This window comes from Thamnophis sirtalis, unplaced genomic scaffold (assembly GCF_051295495.1).
Source record: "Thamnophis sirtalis isolate CommonGarterSnake01/CBP01778 unplaced genomic scaffold, rThaSir2_p1.2 scaffold_10, whole genome shotgun sequence".
NCBI lineage: Eukaryota > Metazoa > Chordata > Lepidosauria > Squamata > Natricidae > Thamnophis > Thamnophis sirtalis.
In genome coordinates, this window is record NW_028261390.1 from 43743472 (window position 1) to 43758914 (window position 15443).

At 35.8% G+C, this 15443-nt stretch overlaps 1 protein-coding gene across 3 annotated transcripts in view; it reads left to right on the forward strand.

Moving 5' to 3' along the window:
• The window catches only part of SLC7A2 (solute carrier family 7 member 2), a 44827-nt gene extending 32500 nt beyond the window's left edge, over positions 1 to 12327 (forward strand). For 2 of the 3 annotated variants that reach the window (XM_014066485.2, XM_087724470.1), the window contains exons 7-12: positions 4156 to 4295; positions 6235 to 6337; positions 6947 to 7149; positions 7415 to 7581; positions 9021 to 9129; positions 9678 to 12327. In XM_014066485.2, the coding sequence (XP_013921960.2) occupies positions 4156 to 4295; positions 6235 to 6337; positions 6947 to 7149; positions 7415 to 7581; positions 9021 to 9129; positions 9678 to 9871 (916 nt within the window). In that variant the 3' untranslated portion in view covers positions 9872 to 12327. Of the gene's footprint in view, positions 1 to 4155; positions 4296 to 4567; positions 4705 to 6234; positions 6338 to 6946; positions 7150 to 7414; positions 7582 to 9020; positions 9130 to 9677 lie in introns of all 3 variants that reach the window. The other variant, XM_087724471.1, reaches the window with a different exon arrangement.
• Positions 12328 to 15443: the final 3116 nt, after the last annotated feature.

Consider the following 15443-nt stretch of genomic DNA (forward strand, 5'->3'; position numbering starts at 1 on the left):
TCTAGGCTGGATCATCCATCCCATGGGGGTAAAGGAAGCAAGGGCCCTTCAAGTAGGAACCCCACAGGGCCTTCAGAGGGCAATGAAAAAAAGGACAGTGCCAAGTACCGCAAGGCAGGGGGGGTTCCCCTAAGTCACGGGAACCAGATCCATCCCCGGAATGCAGGGAGGCACTTGATCCCACCCCGGGGCAGAGGGTTGAACAGGGGCCTGACTCCCCCCAGGCAAGCAGGTCTCCTTCATCAGCAGGGGTTACCTCTAGAGATTCCTCCCCTGAAGCTTCGTGTGGCTACCCTGATTCACCCAGTTCTTTCCTGAGGGAGGAACTGGCGCCATCTCAGGGCTTTCTCCCCTCAGAGGAGGGCACCACTTCGGGGAGTTGCAGAAGCCGGAGGACTTCTAACAGGCCTCATCGCAGAAAGAGTAGGAGGTCGGCCCTGTCTGCAGAAATGAAGGAAGTTATATCTATGGCCATCTCCCAGGGCATTGCAGAGGGCATGAAATATCGTTTTAACAAAGAGGCTCCTTCAAAACCTAAACAGGTGTCCAAGCAGACCGCTGAGCAGGCCCTGGCCTCCCCCAGCACTTCGGTGGCTACGGAGGAGTCTGCCTTGGAGGAGGGGGAGATGGAAGACTTCAAGTTATCAGAGGACGAAGACCTCCACCCCGATAAGCCGGCCTTCACTGGCCTTTTTAAGCCTTCTCTATTTAAGTCCATCCTACATAAGGCGAAGGTGGCCACAGAGTTAGGTTCTACCCCCAAGGGGTCCACCGCTGGGCCCTTGTGTACCAGGGACCACACGGAAGGCCTGTTTAAGGAGTCTGCCCCAGCACAGGAATTCATTCCAGTGCCAGATCTCTTCATGGACGTTGTCCAGAGGCAGTGGATTCGGGGAGGTCCTAGGAGGCTGGCCGCACCACACAAGCTACCGCCTGTGAGTGGTGACAGAACGGACGGGTGAAGTGAGCGAGGGGGCGGGGCAGGCGCTCTGTGACGAACCTCTTCTAACCGGTTTGGTAGATTTCTGGTACCTCTTCTACCGAAGAGGTTAGAACCAGCAGAAACCCATCCCTGAAAGAAACCCAATAATTCTACAGCTTATTGAAACCATTCTTCCTGTTTTAGTTTAAAGTAAATATGGTTTCAGTTGATATCACATAAAAATCTGAATTTGCTTTGGAAGATTATTTCCCCTATAAAAGAGATATCCGTTTTTCTATCTCATTACTAATTCCTGCCATATATACTTTAGGGTACTTTGGAATTTTTCTGAAGCAAGTTTTTGAACTTGGTGGTAGAACTGTATGGTTGTTTTTTTTCCTTATTTCAAATCTTTTGTAGCCTCCTTGCCTGGCAAAACACAACAAATCATTTTTTGAGATGTAATTGAAAGACAGAAAATCTGATAGGTTAAAGAGACAATTCTGCAGTGAAATACCAGAAATACACATCTTGGCTAGTTTTTAACTTGGATAAATACAATAACATCTACATTTACCACTATAGTTTCCCCAAATTTTTATTCTGCTTTGAAATGTTTTTTAAAAAACAACGATTTTCCATAACTTTCCCACACCAATACTTTAAATACTCATATGATATGTGCAAATTTCAATATCAGCATTTTGGTTAAAATAAGCAATATTGCATTGGCTTCTTAAAGTTTATATATGCCTGTTTGCTAACAATGCTTAGGCTATTAGCCAATATATTTTAAATTGGCATATGATGTCAATAGGTATAAGCAATTTCTTCAGCATGCTAATATTAATCAAGTGACTCATTATAATGTAGACATGATATTCCTAATATATGAGCCATAATTGGAAAATTACAATCATGTATAGATGTTATGATATAGTCTCCATTTCTGTTGCTTAGATTTTTCTAACCATAGTGTTTCATTTATTTATTAATATTAAGCGATATTATCCTTATAACCAGATTTTAATTGCAATGACCTTGTAAATTCTGATTACTTGACACAAATATTGTAGAATTCCATTGTATACCTTGGGAATGAGAGAATGGAAACATGCAAGTTTGTGTCATAATAGTCTTAATCATAGCTATTTTAAAATTCTTTTATTATTTATATTTCACAAACCACAGTAATTTTGTTGCTTTATTCCATTATATTGTATATATAGTACATAGACTTTTAAGATAATGTAGATGTTTGTATAGTCGCAGAATAAGACCTATAACTCTTTTCTTAATTATGCACTATTATCATATAAGCCATAATAAGGAGAAATATACATTAAGTGGAAATGCATAAAGTTTGCTTTTGGTAGAATTAATCTTTATTTAAGGTAATATAGTAGATAATTCTATTTAAATAGAATGGCAAATTATTTATATATAATTTGTTATTGATATATGATAAGGACTTAATTATTGCAGGGATATTTGTTGCTTGTTTTTAATTCTGCTGCTTGATGCAATTGTTCAAGATGTGGTGATGCTTAATTATATTATGCCAAGATATATCTTATGAGTACATTGCTCTGGAAAAACTACAGTGAAGATACAAGCTACCTGAGTAATTAAAATAAAGTTTTCATTTTAAGGATAAATTGGAAAGGTGGGTCTGTTGAAAATGAAAGTTGGTTAAAGCCGAATCTTTGTAATGTAAATTATCTAAATTTGATTTGTTTGACAGATCACTGTAAATTCTTATTTTGTCCATGCATCCCAAGATCTGTTAAATTGGATCCATGAAATTAAAGTTTTATATAGTTATCAGTGTTTTATTACAAACATTATAGTTGTGGAACCAGTTGTAATTCCTAAACATTATAGATATTATTCAACTTCAGAGAGTTATATCAAGATTTTTCTTCCCAATTTAAAAATATACCTGTGGGAAACATCTCATGTATCATACAGCATCTTTACAATAATTAATTGGGCTAATCTTATTTTTTTGTCCTTTTTAAAGCTGTTTGTGATATCGCAAGTCTGGTTGATATGACTTACTTTGTGTAGACTGGGGAGACAATAATTTGGGCTTGGTGATTGGTGCTGTTAGCTTGGGTCTTTGGTGATCTCTGACCTTGGTGGTTTTCCTGCACAAGTTTCATTACCAAACTAGGTAATATCATCAGGGCACTATAAGAAAACCAAGCTCAGAGAGCACCAAGGACCCCACTCTTAGCTATAAATGCAGGTAGTCCTCAACTAGCAGCAGCTCAATTAGTGACCATTCAAAGTTACAACAACACTGAAAATAGTGACATGACCATTTTTCATAGTTGCAATCATTGAAGCATCCCATGGTCACGTGATCAAAGTTCAGCCACTTGGCGACTGCTTCATATTTATGACGGTTGCAGTGTCCCAGGATCATATGATTGCCTTTTGTAACCTTCTGACAAGCAAAATCAATGGGGAAGCCAGATTCATTTACAAACTTAACAACTGTGGTGATTTGCTTAAGAATTGTGGCAAGAAATATTGTAAAATGCGGCAAAACTTGCTTAACAGATGTCTCATTTAGCAATAGAAAATTTGGTCTCAATTGTAGTCGTAAGTCGAGGACTACTGCATTCTCTTCTATCAGTACTGTTAGGTGGGTATTTATTTTGACACAAACTTTATTCCTAGGCTAGAATTATATAAGGCACAATATACTGTAGTAGATATTATGTATACTACAACAGCAGTAATAACTTACTTGATTTAGGCATCACCTGATTCCAGAATCAAACAAAATTGAAATACAATATAAATAAGGAAAAAAAGGCTAAATAAAATCAAGTATGAATGTATAATATTTTGATGGTGTTTGTTGTTACTCCAGAAATTGAGGACAATGATTATGATCTATATGATATAATCTGTATGATGAATGATATTGACATGAATTAATAATATCCATAAAAATGAATGATCTACATGAGATGTTGGAAGCCCACTAGAAGTGCTTCCAAAAAAGTCTGCATATTAATATGGTATTTTGTACCATTTAAAAACCAACAGATTCAGGGAACTTGTATCTTAACTGTAGTTATCACCATATACCATCTCACCTCCTTGCCAAAGTTCCATATTCCGGAATCACTTCCTGTATTAGTATTGTGTCGCTTTTCTATCATAAATTGCATGACTTGGTGTTGGCCATGTTGCATGTTCTTTTGCTTTTTATTCAGTCTCCTTGGATCCATTTTCCCCATGCCTCGTGTAATCTATGCTATGGCATCGGACGGCTTGCTTTTCAAGTGTCTAGCTCAAATCAACCCCAAAACGAAGACTCCACTTGTTGCAACTTTATCATCAGGGGCTGTCGCAGGTGAGATCCTAAATGAATGTATTGTAAGGCAATGGATGCCTTCAGCCACAGACAATCTTCAGAGTGATACATGGAAAGTTATCACTGTATTCTATTACAATTCAAGGTCTAAATTGTGATTCTCTGAGTAAAAATTGTCGGTTGGAAAAGTAGGGTACAGATGCATTTGACATAGAAAATGCACCCATTTCTATCTATGTCTATATGTTGGGTTAGTTTTGGCATGTACTGTTGTTACTGCAGCACTTGAACAATTACATTTTTTGTTCTAGTCTTCTGGGCTCTATGTTCCCTTTGCCTCGCATTATGTTTGCCATGGCACGAGATGGTTTACTCTTTAGATTTCTTGCCAAAGTGAGCAAGAGGCAGTCTCCAGTTGCTGCCACATTGACAGCAGGGCTCATATCCGGTAAGCTTTATATATTGATGGTTCTTAACTGAGGCCTGTTTTCCCATGCATGGCTCTGTGATATGATGGGCCTTGCTTGCTAACGATTCATGCATGTAAATTGGGAACAGAGTGCTGACTAATCAGAAGACGTATTTCATTTCGATTATGATTATGGTGGTGGTGGAAGAATGAGTTCCTTAGAATTCTTCTCCAAAGCTTTCCTTCAGTGTGAACAATGATATTGCCTGGTATGTGTGCAAAATAAAGAGTAAGTTGGTTAGCTTGATAGTTTACTGTTTTTTTCAATGTTCCCATTGTGCTTTTTGTACAATTTCCATATACACTTTTCTACAACCAATCTCTGCATCTCCTCTTAAGCGATGCTCAGCAGCATATTTTGCCAAAGTAAAGTGGCATGAAAGCTGTGCCTGATCCCCTCTCCATCTGGCACAGTTGCAATTTCAGCATGTTTTATGTCTCTATTTTAAACAGTGTTAAGTTTTTACATGTTGAATTTTTCATAGAAATTGCCAGTTCAGATTATTTAGCCAGCTGAAAAAATGCTGATTATTTTTGCTCCCATAATATGTATGATGTGTTCATTAGTAACAAAAAAAAGATCAGGAAGTAATAATATAATAGAACTACAAAAAACATTTTCTTTATTTTACCAATTTGTGCATTCTCTAATTCCACTTGCAAATTGTTTTATATTTCTTCCCAATTTCCTTCTTTTGCCTTTAGGGGTAATAGAGACTGTTTGAAGTGAGATTGATGGCTATAGTAATATCATGTTTCTTTTAATCAACAGAACAACAATAAATTTTATGAAAAGAAATCACTCCTTGAAAATCTAGTTCATGTTTATAAACAAGTACTGTACCTGCAGAAGACAATGTGATTAATTTTCTTTTCTCTTAACAGTCTGTCTACCATGTCTTTAGTAAAACAATCCAATACAATTTATTTGTCTTAACACTGCTTAAAAAGAGTTTTTATGGATGCCTGGGAATTCAAAAATTATTTGCATGAGCTTTCTGCAAGAAACAGAAGATTAACCATGACCATAGTTATCAGAATACTTCATATCTTTCTGTACCCTATCAAAATAAATACAGTTTTATCCAAAATATTACTTAATTTGCTCAGTTGGATCAGTCACAATAAATTGCCTGAAACATCTGCATGCTTTTTAAAATTACTGTTACTTTCACAAAGTTGTTTGGGTTGTTTTTTGCATTGTCCATTTTAAAACCCAAACATTGCAAATGATTTGAGAATAATTTTAACTTAACAAAAGTTTCATGAATGAATTATTTATCGCAAACAGATTATAAAAGATTGCTATAATGAACAAACTTTAATGGTCATATAGCAATGATTTATCATATTCAAAATTTATATGATTATTATTTGTCAGAAACTACAAACAGTTTGCAAACTCTGTAAACAAATATTAAATGCTTAAACATATGATGCCAAGAAATATATATGCTTTGTCTAATATGTAGATACTTAATGCAAATGCTGTTTTTCCCATTTTTCTAGCTCTAATGGCTTTTCTCTTTGACCTAAAAGCCTTAGTAGACATGATGTCTATTGGTACTCTTCTTGCATACTCATTGGTAGCTGCTTGTGTTCTCATACTTAGGTAAGTTCTGAAATTGAGTTTATAAGCAATTTGCAAAGTAGTTTTTCTGTAAAATATTTTTTGTGTAAACAGTTTTGTTTCTGCTTCAATTATGGAAGACAGTATATTTAAATGATCTTGTGCATGAGATCATCATAAGATTTCAGGCCATGTGTGGTTCCTTTATTTCTGCAGATTTTAAAGTGAACAAAACTATGTTTTAGTGAAGATTCAACCCTGGGGAAGATCTGCATATTTAAGGCAATGGTTGTATTATCTAATTAGTGTGTCAGCAATCTAATGACACTGAGGTGTCATGCTGCCTCTCAAATCTGTAAGTGGCATCTCCTGGTAAAAAAATAAATTCCACAAATTGTCCCAAAGCTTTATGTTCTTATGTGAGATTTCATAAAACGATACCATTTCAAATCATCATATTAAAAAAAAAATTACATTATTTTAAATGGGATTGTCCAGAATATTGCAGAGTGGTCCTTACTCCTTGAAAATTAGGGTGATGCCTAATCAGTTAATACACTGTAACTAAATCAGCATTGAGTAGCATGTATTCCAGAGCTAATTTTGTTTTTAGACTGATTTTACATTAGCAACCTGTGTCTGCACACACAGGTACCAACCCAGTTTAAACTATGAGCAACCAAAATATTCAGCAGAAAAAGAGGCCCTCGCAGGATCAGAAGGTGAATGTAAAAGTGAATCTCAAATTAGCATGATACCAACAAAGAGGTTTAATCTGCAAATGCTGACTAATCCATCAAGTTTACCAACTGAACAGTCTGCTACTGTGGTGAGCCTTCTTGTAGGTCTTTTGGGTAAGTCCAAACCTATTGGAGTGCTTCTAACTTCTTTGAAATTTTAGCTATATGCAAAATGCAGTTAAAATTTATTTTGTAGTAAATTAGTCCTTCGATTCAAGTCCAAATAAGCGAACAGTTGTGTGTTCTGCATATAAATCTATGGTTCTCCTTTTTTAAAGACATTAATCTTTACTTTTTGTATATATCACAAATGTTCAGATTTTTGAAATACTAAAATAGTCTGTCTTTTTTTCTGTTTTCTTTGATCATCTCCACTCAGCTGTCCTGGTTTGTGGATTAAGCATTCTGACAACCCATGGAATTCATTCACTTGCAAATTTGGAGCTTTGGAGTATTTTTCTTCTTGCGTCTTTTTTCATACTGTTCGGGATGATTATGTTTATCATCTGGAGACAACCTCAAAATCAACAGAAAGTGGCATTTATGGTAAAGGGTGTGATTGTAAATATCAAGTTTTCAGTTATTAGTAAGGAGGAGGAAGAGTGTGGCTAGTTCTGCTATATTTTTGGGGGGGGGGGGAAGTTGCATGAAATCACCTGCAATTTTGGTGTGAAAATCAATACATAAATGTTAACAAATGTCATGACAATTTATTTTTGGCAACCTTGGATATTCTAGAAAAGAGCCAGAGGTGCATTTGAGCAACTAGAGATAAATCATTTTGGGCACAATCCTCCAGCAGATGGTCAAACAGCATGTTTCTAAGCACTTGGATAGGATGCTGCAATTAACAAAACCAATGATGATTTGTAGCAAAAAAAATCATGCCTGAGTAGATTTCTCTCCTTCTCTGAAAATGTTACTAGCTTTGTAGATCAGGCTAATTTGCAATAACGTACTTTGACCTCAGCAAATCCTTTGACAGATTCTCCTTAATAAAATAGTAAAAATATGGGATTGATGAATTTGGAGTTGGCTGAATGATGTTATCCAAAGAGGATTCATTCACTAATGGCTTCATGTCAGCTCAGAAGAACATCTCAACTGGAGTCCACAGAATTCTGTCCAGGATTCAGTGCTGTTCAATGTGTGAATCAAGGTCTTAGATGAGGAAATGAGAGGTTAAAGCTGGCACCAAGCTAATAATTTAGAGAAAGAAAATCCAAAAAGATCTAGACAGGCTTAAGCAGTGGCCAGAAAGGGAATAGGATAAAATTTTACAGGGAGAAGGATAAAATCTGGCACTTAAACAGGAAGGTTGGTTTCAAGAAGTAAAGGCAGAACTCATACAGGGACTGTTTGGTTTATTGAAGTACATTACTTGAAACCTAAGATTTTCCAAAGTAGAGCTTCTAACTCAAAATACACATTATAGTATAAAATGTAAGTTGGTAATATTATGCACCATCCCAGATTGTTACTCTACCTAGACCAACTTTCTAAACATGTATGCTGCCAACTCATGATTTTTCTACCAAGAACCAAGGGTGGTATCTTTCTATGAACATAAAGCATTTCTGAAATCTCCATGTGAGCCTGAGTCCTGTAACATGTCTTTGATGCTACTGTGAAAGGTCTCCTGACATTCAGAAGTGATTTATGAATCCTGAACATCCCAGTTCCTATGAAGGGCCTTGTTCATTAGCATTTGTTCCATCCATGGGTGTTACCTTTGCTATTTCAAGTAAAATATTTAGGCAATTGTTTCACTCCTCTACTTGGAGTGTAATTTAGATTGGGATCATATGCAAGTTCTATGGAGAAGAACATGGTTCATCTCTACTTGTTGTGTTATATTGACATAGATATGCTTCGATTCCATAGATTTTGAAACTAGCATTTCATTAAATTTTGCAAATGTTAATATAAAGTGTTAAAGCGTTGGCTCTGGTTATTCGCAAATACTGTGAAATATTTATTCTTAGGTTCCGTTTTTGCCATTCTTGCCATCTTTAAGTATCTTAGTGAATATATACTTGATGGTACAGCTGAGTGGAGAGACATGGATCCGGTTCAGCATCTGGATGGCACTTGGTAGGTATTACCTTGCCCTTTTTCTTGTAAAGTGGCTTCTGGGTGTTTCCATGTGTATACCTATGCATAAATATTTGCCCAGATGTCTTGTTGGGAGAGGAAATTTTCTAGGACTGGTTTCAGCTGACACTGACAATCATTTGCAACAAGTTAAGGAAACCAGTTATGGCAGAAGATTTTTTCCCCCTAGTCAGCTCTTTCTTTTTTGATCTATTATGTGTGTGTGATAAATGTACACTTATTTTTCTTCTTCATGAATACAAAAATTCTCTACGTACAGTTAACAAATTTTGATAATAAAATGTTTTGTAACAGCTTTCTCTTAATATGTCATATAGTGAGACAGTAAGAATTACAATTCAACAGTACATGGGGACTCAACTATAAATATTAAAATAATATTTAGTTGTTGTCTTGATATATGTGGGAAAGAATCTGTATATAACACTTAGAGGTCAAAAATCAAATTGTAATCTTCAGTAGAGTTGTAGAAAGTTGACTGACATATGGCGAGTCTACAAAAAATATTGGTTGTTTTGTTTTAAAAGGACTCCTGATTTACTTTGCATATGGCATCTGGCATAGTAAGGAAAGATGTCCCAAAGAGGAAGAGGAAGATGATGACAGCTGCTCAGAAAGAAGTGAAACCTTAGAAAAGAAGCATATGGGAGATACAAGTGAACTTGAACATGCAAGTGAAAGTGCTCAGTTTATTCCACATGAAAAGACAAGTGAATGTTAGTAGTCATTGATAAACCCGTTGTGTGCGCTTTTAGGCAGTGATGGCAGCAGAATAGAGTTGCTGGTGAAATGGTGAACTACTTGCTCCCCCCAAATTAACAGTAATCCACTTGTGCTTTACGGAAATGTCTAGTAGAATACATGAAAGATGATCTAAATTAGTTGCTAGATATCTCTTCCATCAGAGATTTACCTCAGAGGGTTACAATCTTTAAAAAACTGAGCAAGAAAGTGAAGCGAAACAAATTTTCCAAGGGGGCCAATCTGACTCATCTGTCATGTTAAATAAGTTGGTGATTTCCTTAACAGTATCCTACAACTTTAACTGGCATGTCCTATATAACTAATTCTTAAGGAGCATCTAAAGAAGAGTTGAATATTATGGTTTATAATACTGGAGATGTATTCTTAACTGCTTTTAAAAATAGGGTAGCATTGCGAAATAATCACACAACTATTTGATTTCCATCACTCTCTGTATCTTTACATACCTCGTTTCTAACTCAGCCACCTTTTGTGGTATCTTCTGTATTGTTGCTCCACATTGCTCCTGTGAGTGAAAGGCTGAGGTTATCCTTAGCTGTACATTATATCAGAGGCAGCCTCAGATATATAAACTCAGTTATACTTTGTCATGCAGAGTGAGGTCAGCAGTCTTGACAGGATGAGGCTGGCAAGAATAATAGAAAATATAATACAATACAATATTGCACCGATTTAAGGATGAGTGGAGATGAGCTCAATTCAACAGTGGGGAAAGGCCCCAGATTCATAGAAATTGCTGGCGGGGGAATACACAGTTATCTGACCTAACTTCTGCTTTGTTGTTATCCACAAGCAGTATAAATCATGACAATTCTTTTTAAAAATATTTAAGAATATTTGAAATTGATATATTTGATAGAAAATCTAGTTTGAAATTCTGTTTATATCAGTTTTATTTCCAAACTCTTCATCCTTGCCAATGAAAATGAAAAACATGGATGAATAATTAATTTAAACAAATGATGAAGCACTAGCAAAATGGTACTTCTGTGGAACTGAAGTTTGCAAAATGCTGATGCATCTGTTGACTTCCTAAGTATATGAATGTCCTGAGCACATCAGCTCTGCCAGAAACTGGGCTGCAGAAATGTGCACCCATATATTAATTTGGTAGATTATTCAATTAAATATGGGGGGGGGGTTTCTCTGTTCAAAAATTGGCTGATTTAAGGATGGTGAGTAGAGTAAGTGTTGAACTTGCATGTTTTTCTGTCCTGCTCCAGTTACAAAGGATTTGGAATGTTTCATTTAGGTCATTGGCTGCTGTTTGCACATTTCATCCCATTCTTAGCAGTTGGTGATTAATTTTAACTAATTTAAAATGTCAATTTCAAACTATGGTTTATAAAATAATTTAAATAATCCACAGTTAATAGGAACAAAAGTGAAACATGATGTTAAATTAGATATGAAGAACTGTCCTCTCCCATCACTTCAGGAGTTAGGACCAGGCAGTGCAAGTTTTGGACCTACTACCTCTTGTTCTCCTCACCATAAATCGTGGTTTCTCCACAATACCCAAACATAACCATTAAATTCTTCTTCGTCTAGGAAGCAAGTCTCTTCAAATTCTTTTGTTATCATATGTGATATAATATTTATTAAATTACTCATGAATAAATTTTTATTTTTGTGATGTTTATGAACATCACAAAACGGTTCGTGAACGGTTTATGAAATAGAGATACCATATGTGTGTATATATTGCAGAGAGGAGAGGAAAATGACAAACAGCTCAAATGTTTTACAAAAACTAAAGTGTGATAGGTCTTTCTTAAACTTTGAGAGAATGTGCTGGTACCAATTGCTGGCTTTTGGATAAGATTGTGGGTTGATACTATATAAGATGCTTATATAGTTAGTTTCCAGCGTATATGATTTGGGATAAGTCAAGGCACTGAATCTACTTTAAGAAGCACCATGTGTAAGTGACAGCAAGTCCCAAAGAATTTTTTTTTTCTTGAGTCCAAGGGGGTTTATTTCCATCTTTCTGTTTGGCCATGTAATGATTCTTTTTTAATTTTCAGGTTCATTTTCCTTAAACAACCAATAAAATGCTAACAAAGGTAATGAATAATTTAAAAACCCAAATCTAATTATGTGTTGCTTTAATATACTGTACTTACACTTGCACTATTTTTTCCTACTTCAGCCTGCTTATTTATGTATAACTTGTGAAACTAACATGTCATTGCAGTTTTTAGTATGAATAGCAGATGTGGGAGCACGATTTTTTTTTAATGTAAGCATACAAAGTTCATTTAGCTTTCTATGCTCAAGTTTATATAATTGGATACAAAACATTTACAAAAAGACATGCAATGGGAAGGCACTTTGAAGAAACAACTGTGCTGTCATCATTTGGTCATCTCAGATATACATGTGAATATTGAAATTCTATCTGCAAAAGAACTATACATGTGTTATTATTTAGAAAACAGGCAAACATACATGGGGTTTTTATTTAAATGAAATGTAGGGAAATAACTTTCTGAAGGAAAATTGATAAAATAGAGAACTAGATTTTAAATTTTTAGGAACTATCTCTGGAAAAACAAACAACCTTGTGACTGAAATTTTATGAAACATATAATCATTATTTAGAGTATACAGAATAGTTCTCCTCAACTAATTTCCAAACTGTTATAAAAATAGATGGATGATCGTTTAGTATGGGAAATGAAAGAATAACCAAGAAGTTCTTTTTAAATAGCTTTTCAAAGTAGTTACCTAAAGTTATTTTAGACTGTTTTAAAAATATCTTTTCATAACAAATGTCTTTAGCTTGTTTAATTTTAATAGAATATGTTGTAGATTATTTATACAAGCTGTGAGACAGAACAAAATTTACAGAAATCTTCAAATAGAATGTTCAAAATTTACATATTTTGTACTGAGCCCAAAACTGATAATGAAAGTGCTTCTTCTTAGACAAAATCCTTCTGAATGAGAAAAGGAATCTTTCTAATCAAATTTGTATATTTATATTTTAATATTTTTCTGCAAAAGACCACATTGAAATTAAGCATAGTGCTTTAGAAGTAAAGAATTATTATCAAATTCTAGATAATTATTAGAATCTAGTTGGTTTTAGATATTCATCATTACTTTTCATGTGCCATTGTGTTTTTATCTTAACCCAAATTGAAAAATGCTAGGGAATGCCAGGACACTTGGCATTCAGACCTCAATGCACACATAAACCATATTTAGACACCATTCCAAGAAGCCCTTTAAAAAACATAGGAAGGAAACAAAAAGACACATTCTATTCATTTGGTAACATTCAGACAATCAGACAGAAAACAATGTCCTAATCAAGTAACTACCCAGAAAACTAAACTCTCACCAAAAGTCTCAGGGAAAGGTACTTTATATATAGACAACAAACCTCACTTGCTCTAGTGATGTTACCTATTTGTGTAATAAATATGTTTGCAAGCAAATGGCCAAGCTCAGAAAGCACCAAGAACTCCACAGAAAATGTTAAACCTAAGACTGACATATAATCATCTTAGATCAAAGCAGTCATACAGTTCTTGAGCTTCTTTTGATAGATTCGGGTTACTTTTGGATGGCTTTACCATTCACTCCAGTGGTAAAAGCTGGGTGATTCCAAGACAGAAAGATCTTTAGGCCATAGTTAAGTGCATTCATGAGTAATTGCTAAATGCACGTAGACTTAGTGTTACCTAGTAGCCAACAGACTTTACCAACAACGTCAACAGACTTTGTTACACTACCCTGAGAAAAAGCCCCATTAAAATTGAAGGTATTTACTCCTGAATCAACATGCAGTCCAGTAAATAGCTTTCATGTACTTAGGGCTGAGTTAGTCAATGGTAATAGTGTCACTTTTTTTAATAAATAAAAATCTAATGCTATTTTTCCTGTGGTCACTCTTAAAATACATAAGTTTAGTTGGATGTGATCCCTTGCAGTTAGATGTGATCACTTTCAGTACTTATTTTGAGGTAACTATTTCAGTGGTGGGTTCCGGATCCCGGTGCAACCGGGCCGGGCGTCCACCAAATGAATGCATGCAGCACAGGCACGCAGCGCACGCATGCGTACTTACTACCTGCGATGCTCCGCAACGCTTCAGGTGCTTGGTGGAGCTTCATGCAGGTGCCATACACTGCATGCGTGTAAGCCCCAAACAGCTCAAATATAGGTAAGGAGTGTGGAGGGCGGGTGGGCCCTCCAGAGCACTGTACCAGAACGGTACCTGGTGCTCCCAGCAGGCACTGGTACACCCATACTGGGGCGTACCGGTCGTATCCCACCACTGCTGTACTTACTTATTTTGAAATATGTAGGAGCACTATAAGGGAGCCTAAGTAAAATACATGCATAGACATAAAAATCTGAGTATGCTATAATTTTTCACAACTTTTGTCCTATATAATATAGCATCGAATGAAAAAGAGTATATGGGTAGTCCTTGAGTTGCAACTAATTATTTAGTGACTGTTCAAAGTTACAACAGCATTGAAAAAGTGACTTATGACTGTTTTTCACATTTATGACTTGTAGCATCTTCATAGTCACATGATTAGAATTTGGACACTTGGCATCTGGGATAAATTTATAATGGTCTCAGTGTCCTGGGGTTATGTGGTCACCTTTTGCGACCTGACAAAGTAAAATCAATGAGAAAGCCAACTTCACATAACTGTGTCCTAACTTAACAACTTCAGTGTCTTGACTTAACAACTGTGGCAAGAAAGATCATAAAATAAGTCAAAACTCACTTAACTGCCTTGTTTAACAATGGAAATTTTGGGCTCCATTTTTGTCATAAGTCAATGACTACTTATATTGTATTTGCTATATAGACTTGTGTTGGCTGAATCCTTATCCAGTTACAAGCCATTTATTCAGAAGGCCCAAACATTTTTAGAAAGATCTGAATTATATAACACCTTTTTGTATATTGTATATTAATTTTTAAATTTGTTCTCTAGAAACAGTATTGTATATATGTACTCCTATCAGTGGTGGGATTCAAGAATCTTTACTACAGGTTCGGTGGGGGTGGCTTGGTGGGGGTGGCAGGGGAAGAATACTGTAAAATCTCCATTCCCTCCCCACTCCAAGGGAAGGTTACTGCAAAATTCCCATTTCTTCCTGATCAGCTGGAACTCAGGAAGCAGAGAATAGATGGGGGGTGGGAGTCAGCCGTGGTATTTACCAGTTCTCTGAACTACTCAAAATTCCCGCTCCAGAACTGGTCAGAACCTGCTGAATACCACCTCTGACTCCCATGTAGGAGGTTTTCAGTGTAGACATTTTACCATAAAGCAAAAGGTATTCAAATGTATTTTGGAGAAAAAATTACTATAATGGACTTTGGGTAGGGTAACTTTTAGTGAATCAATGTTTCTGTAAATATTTTTTTTCCTTTCTGTTCCTGTCAACCTCCCATAAAACTAAAACTTGAGTGGGAAATCTAGGAAACTAGAATAAATCTCATAACAGGTCACATGTCTAACATTTTATGCAAAATTAGCTGTATCACTGCCTAT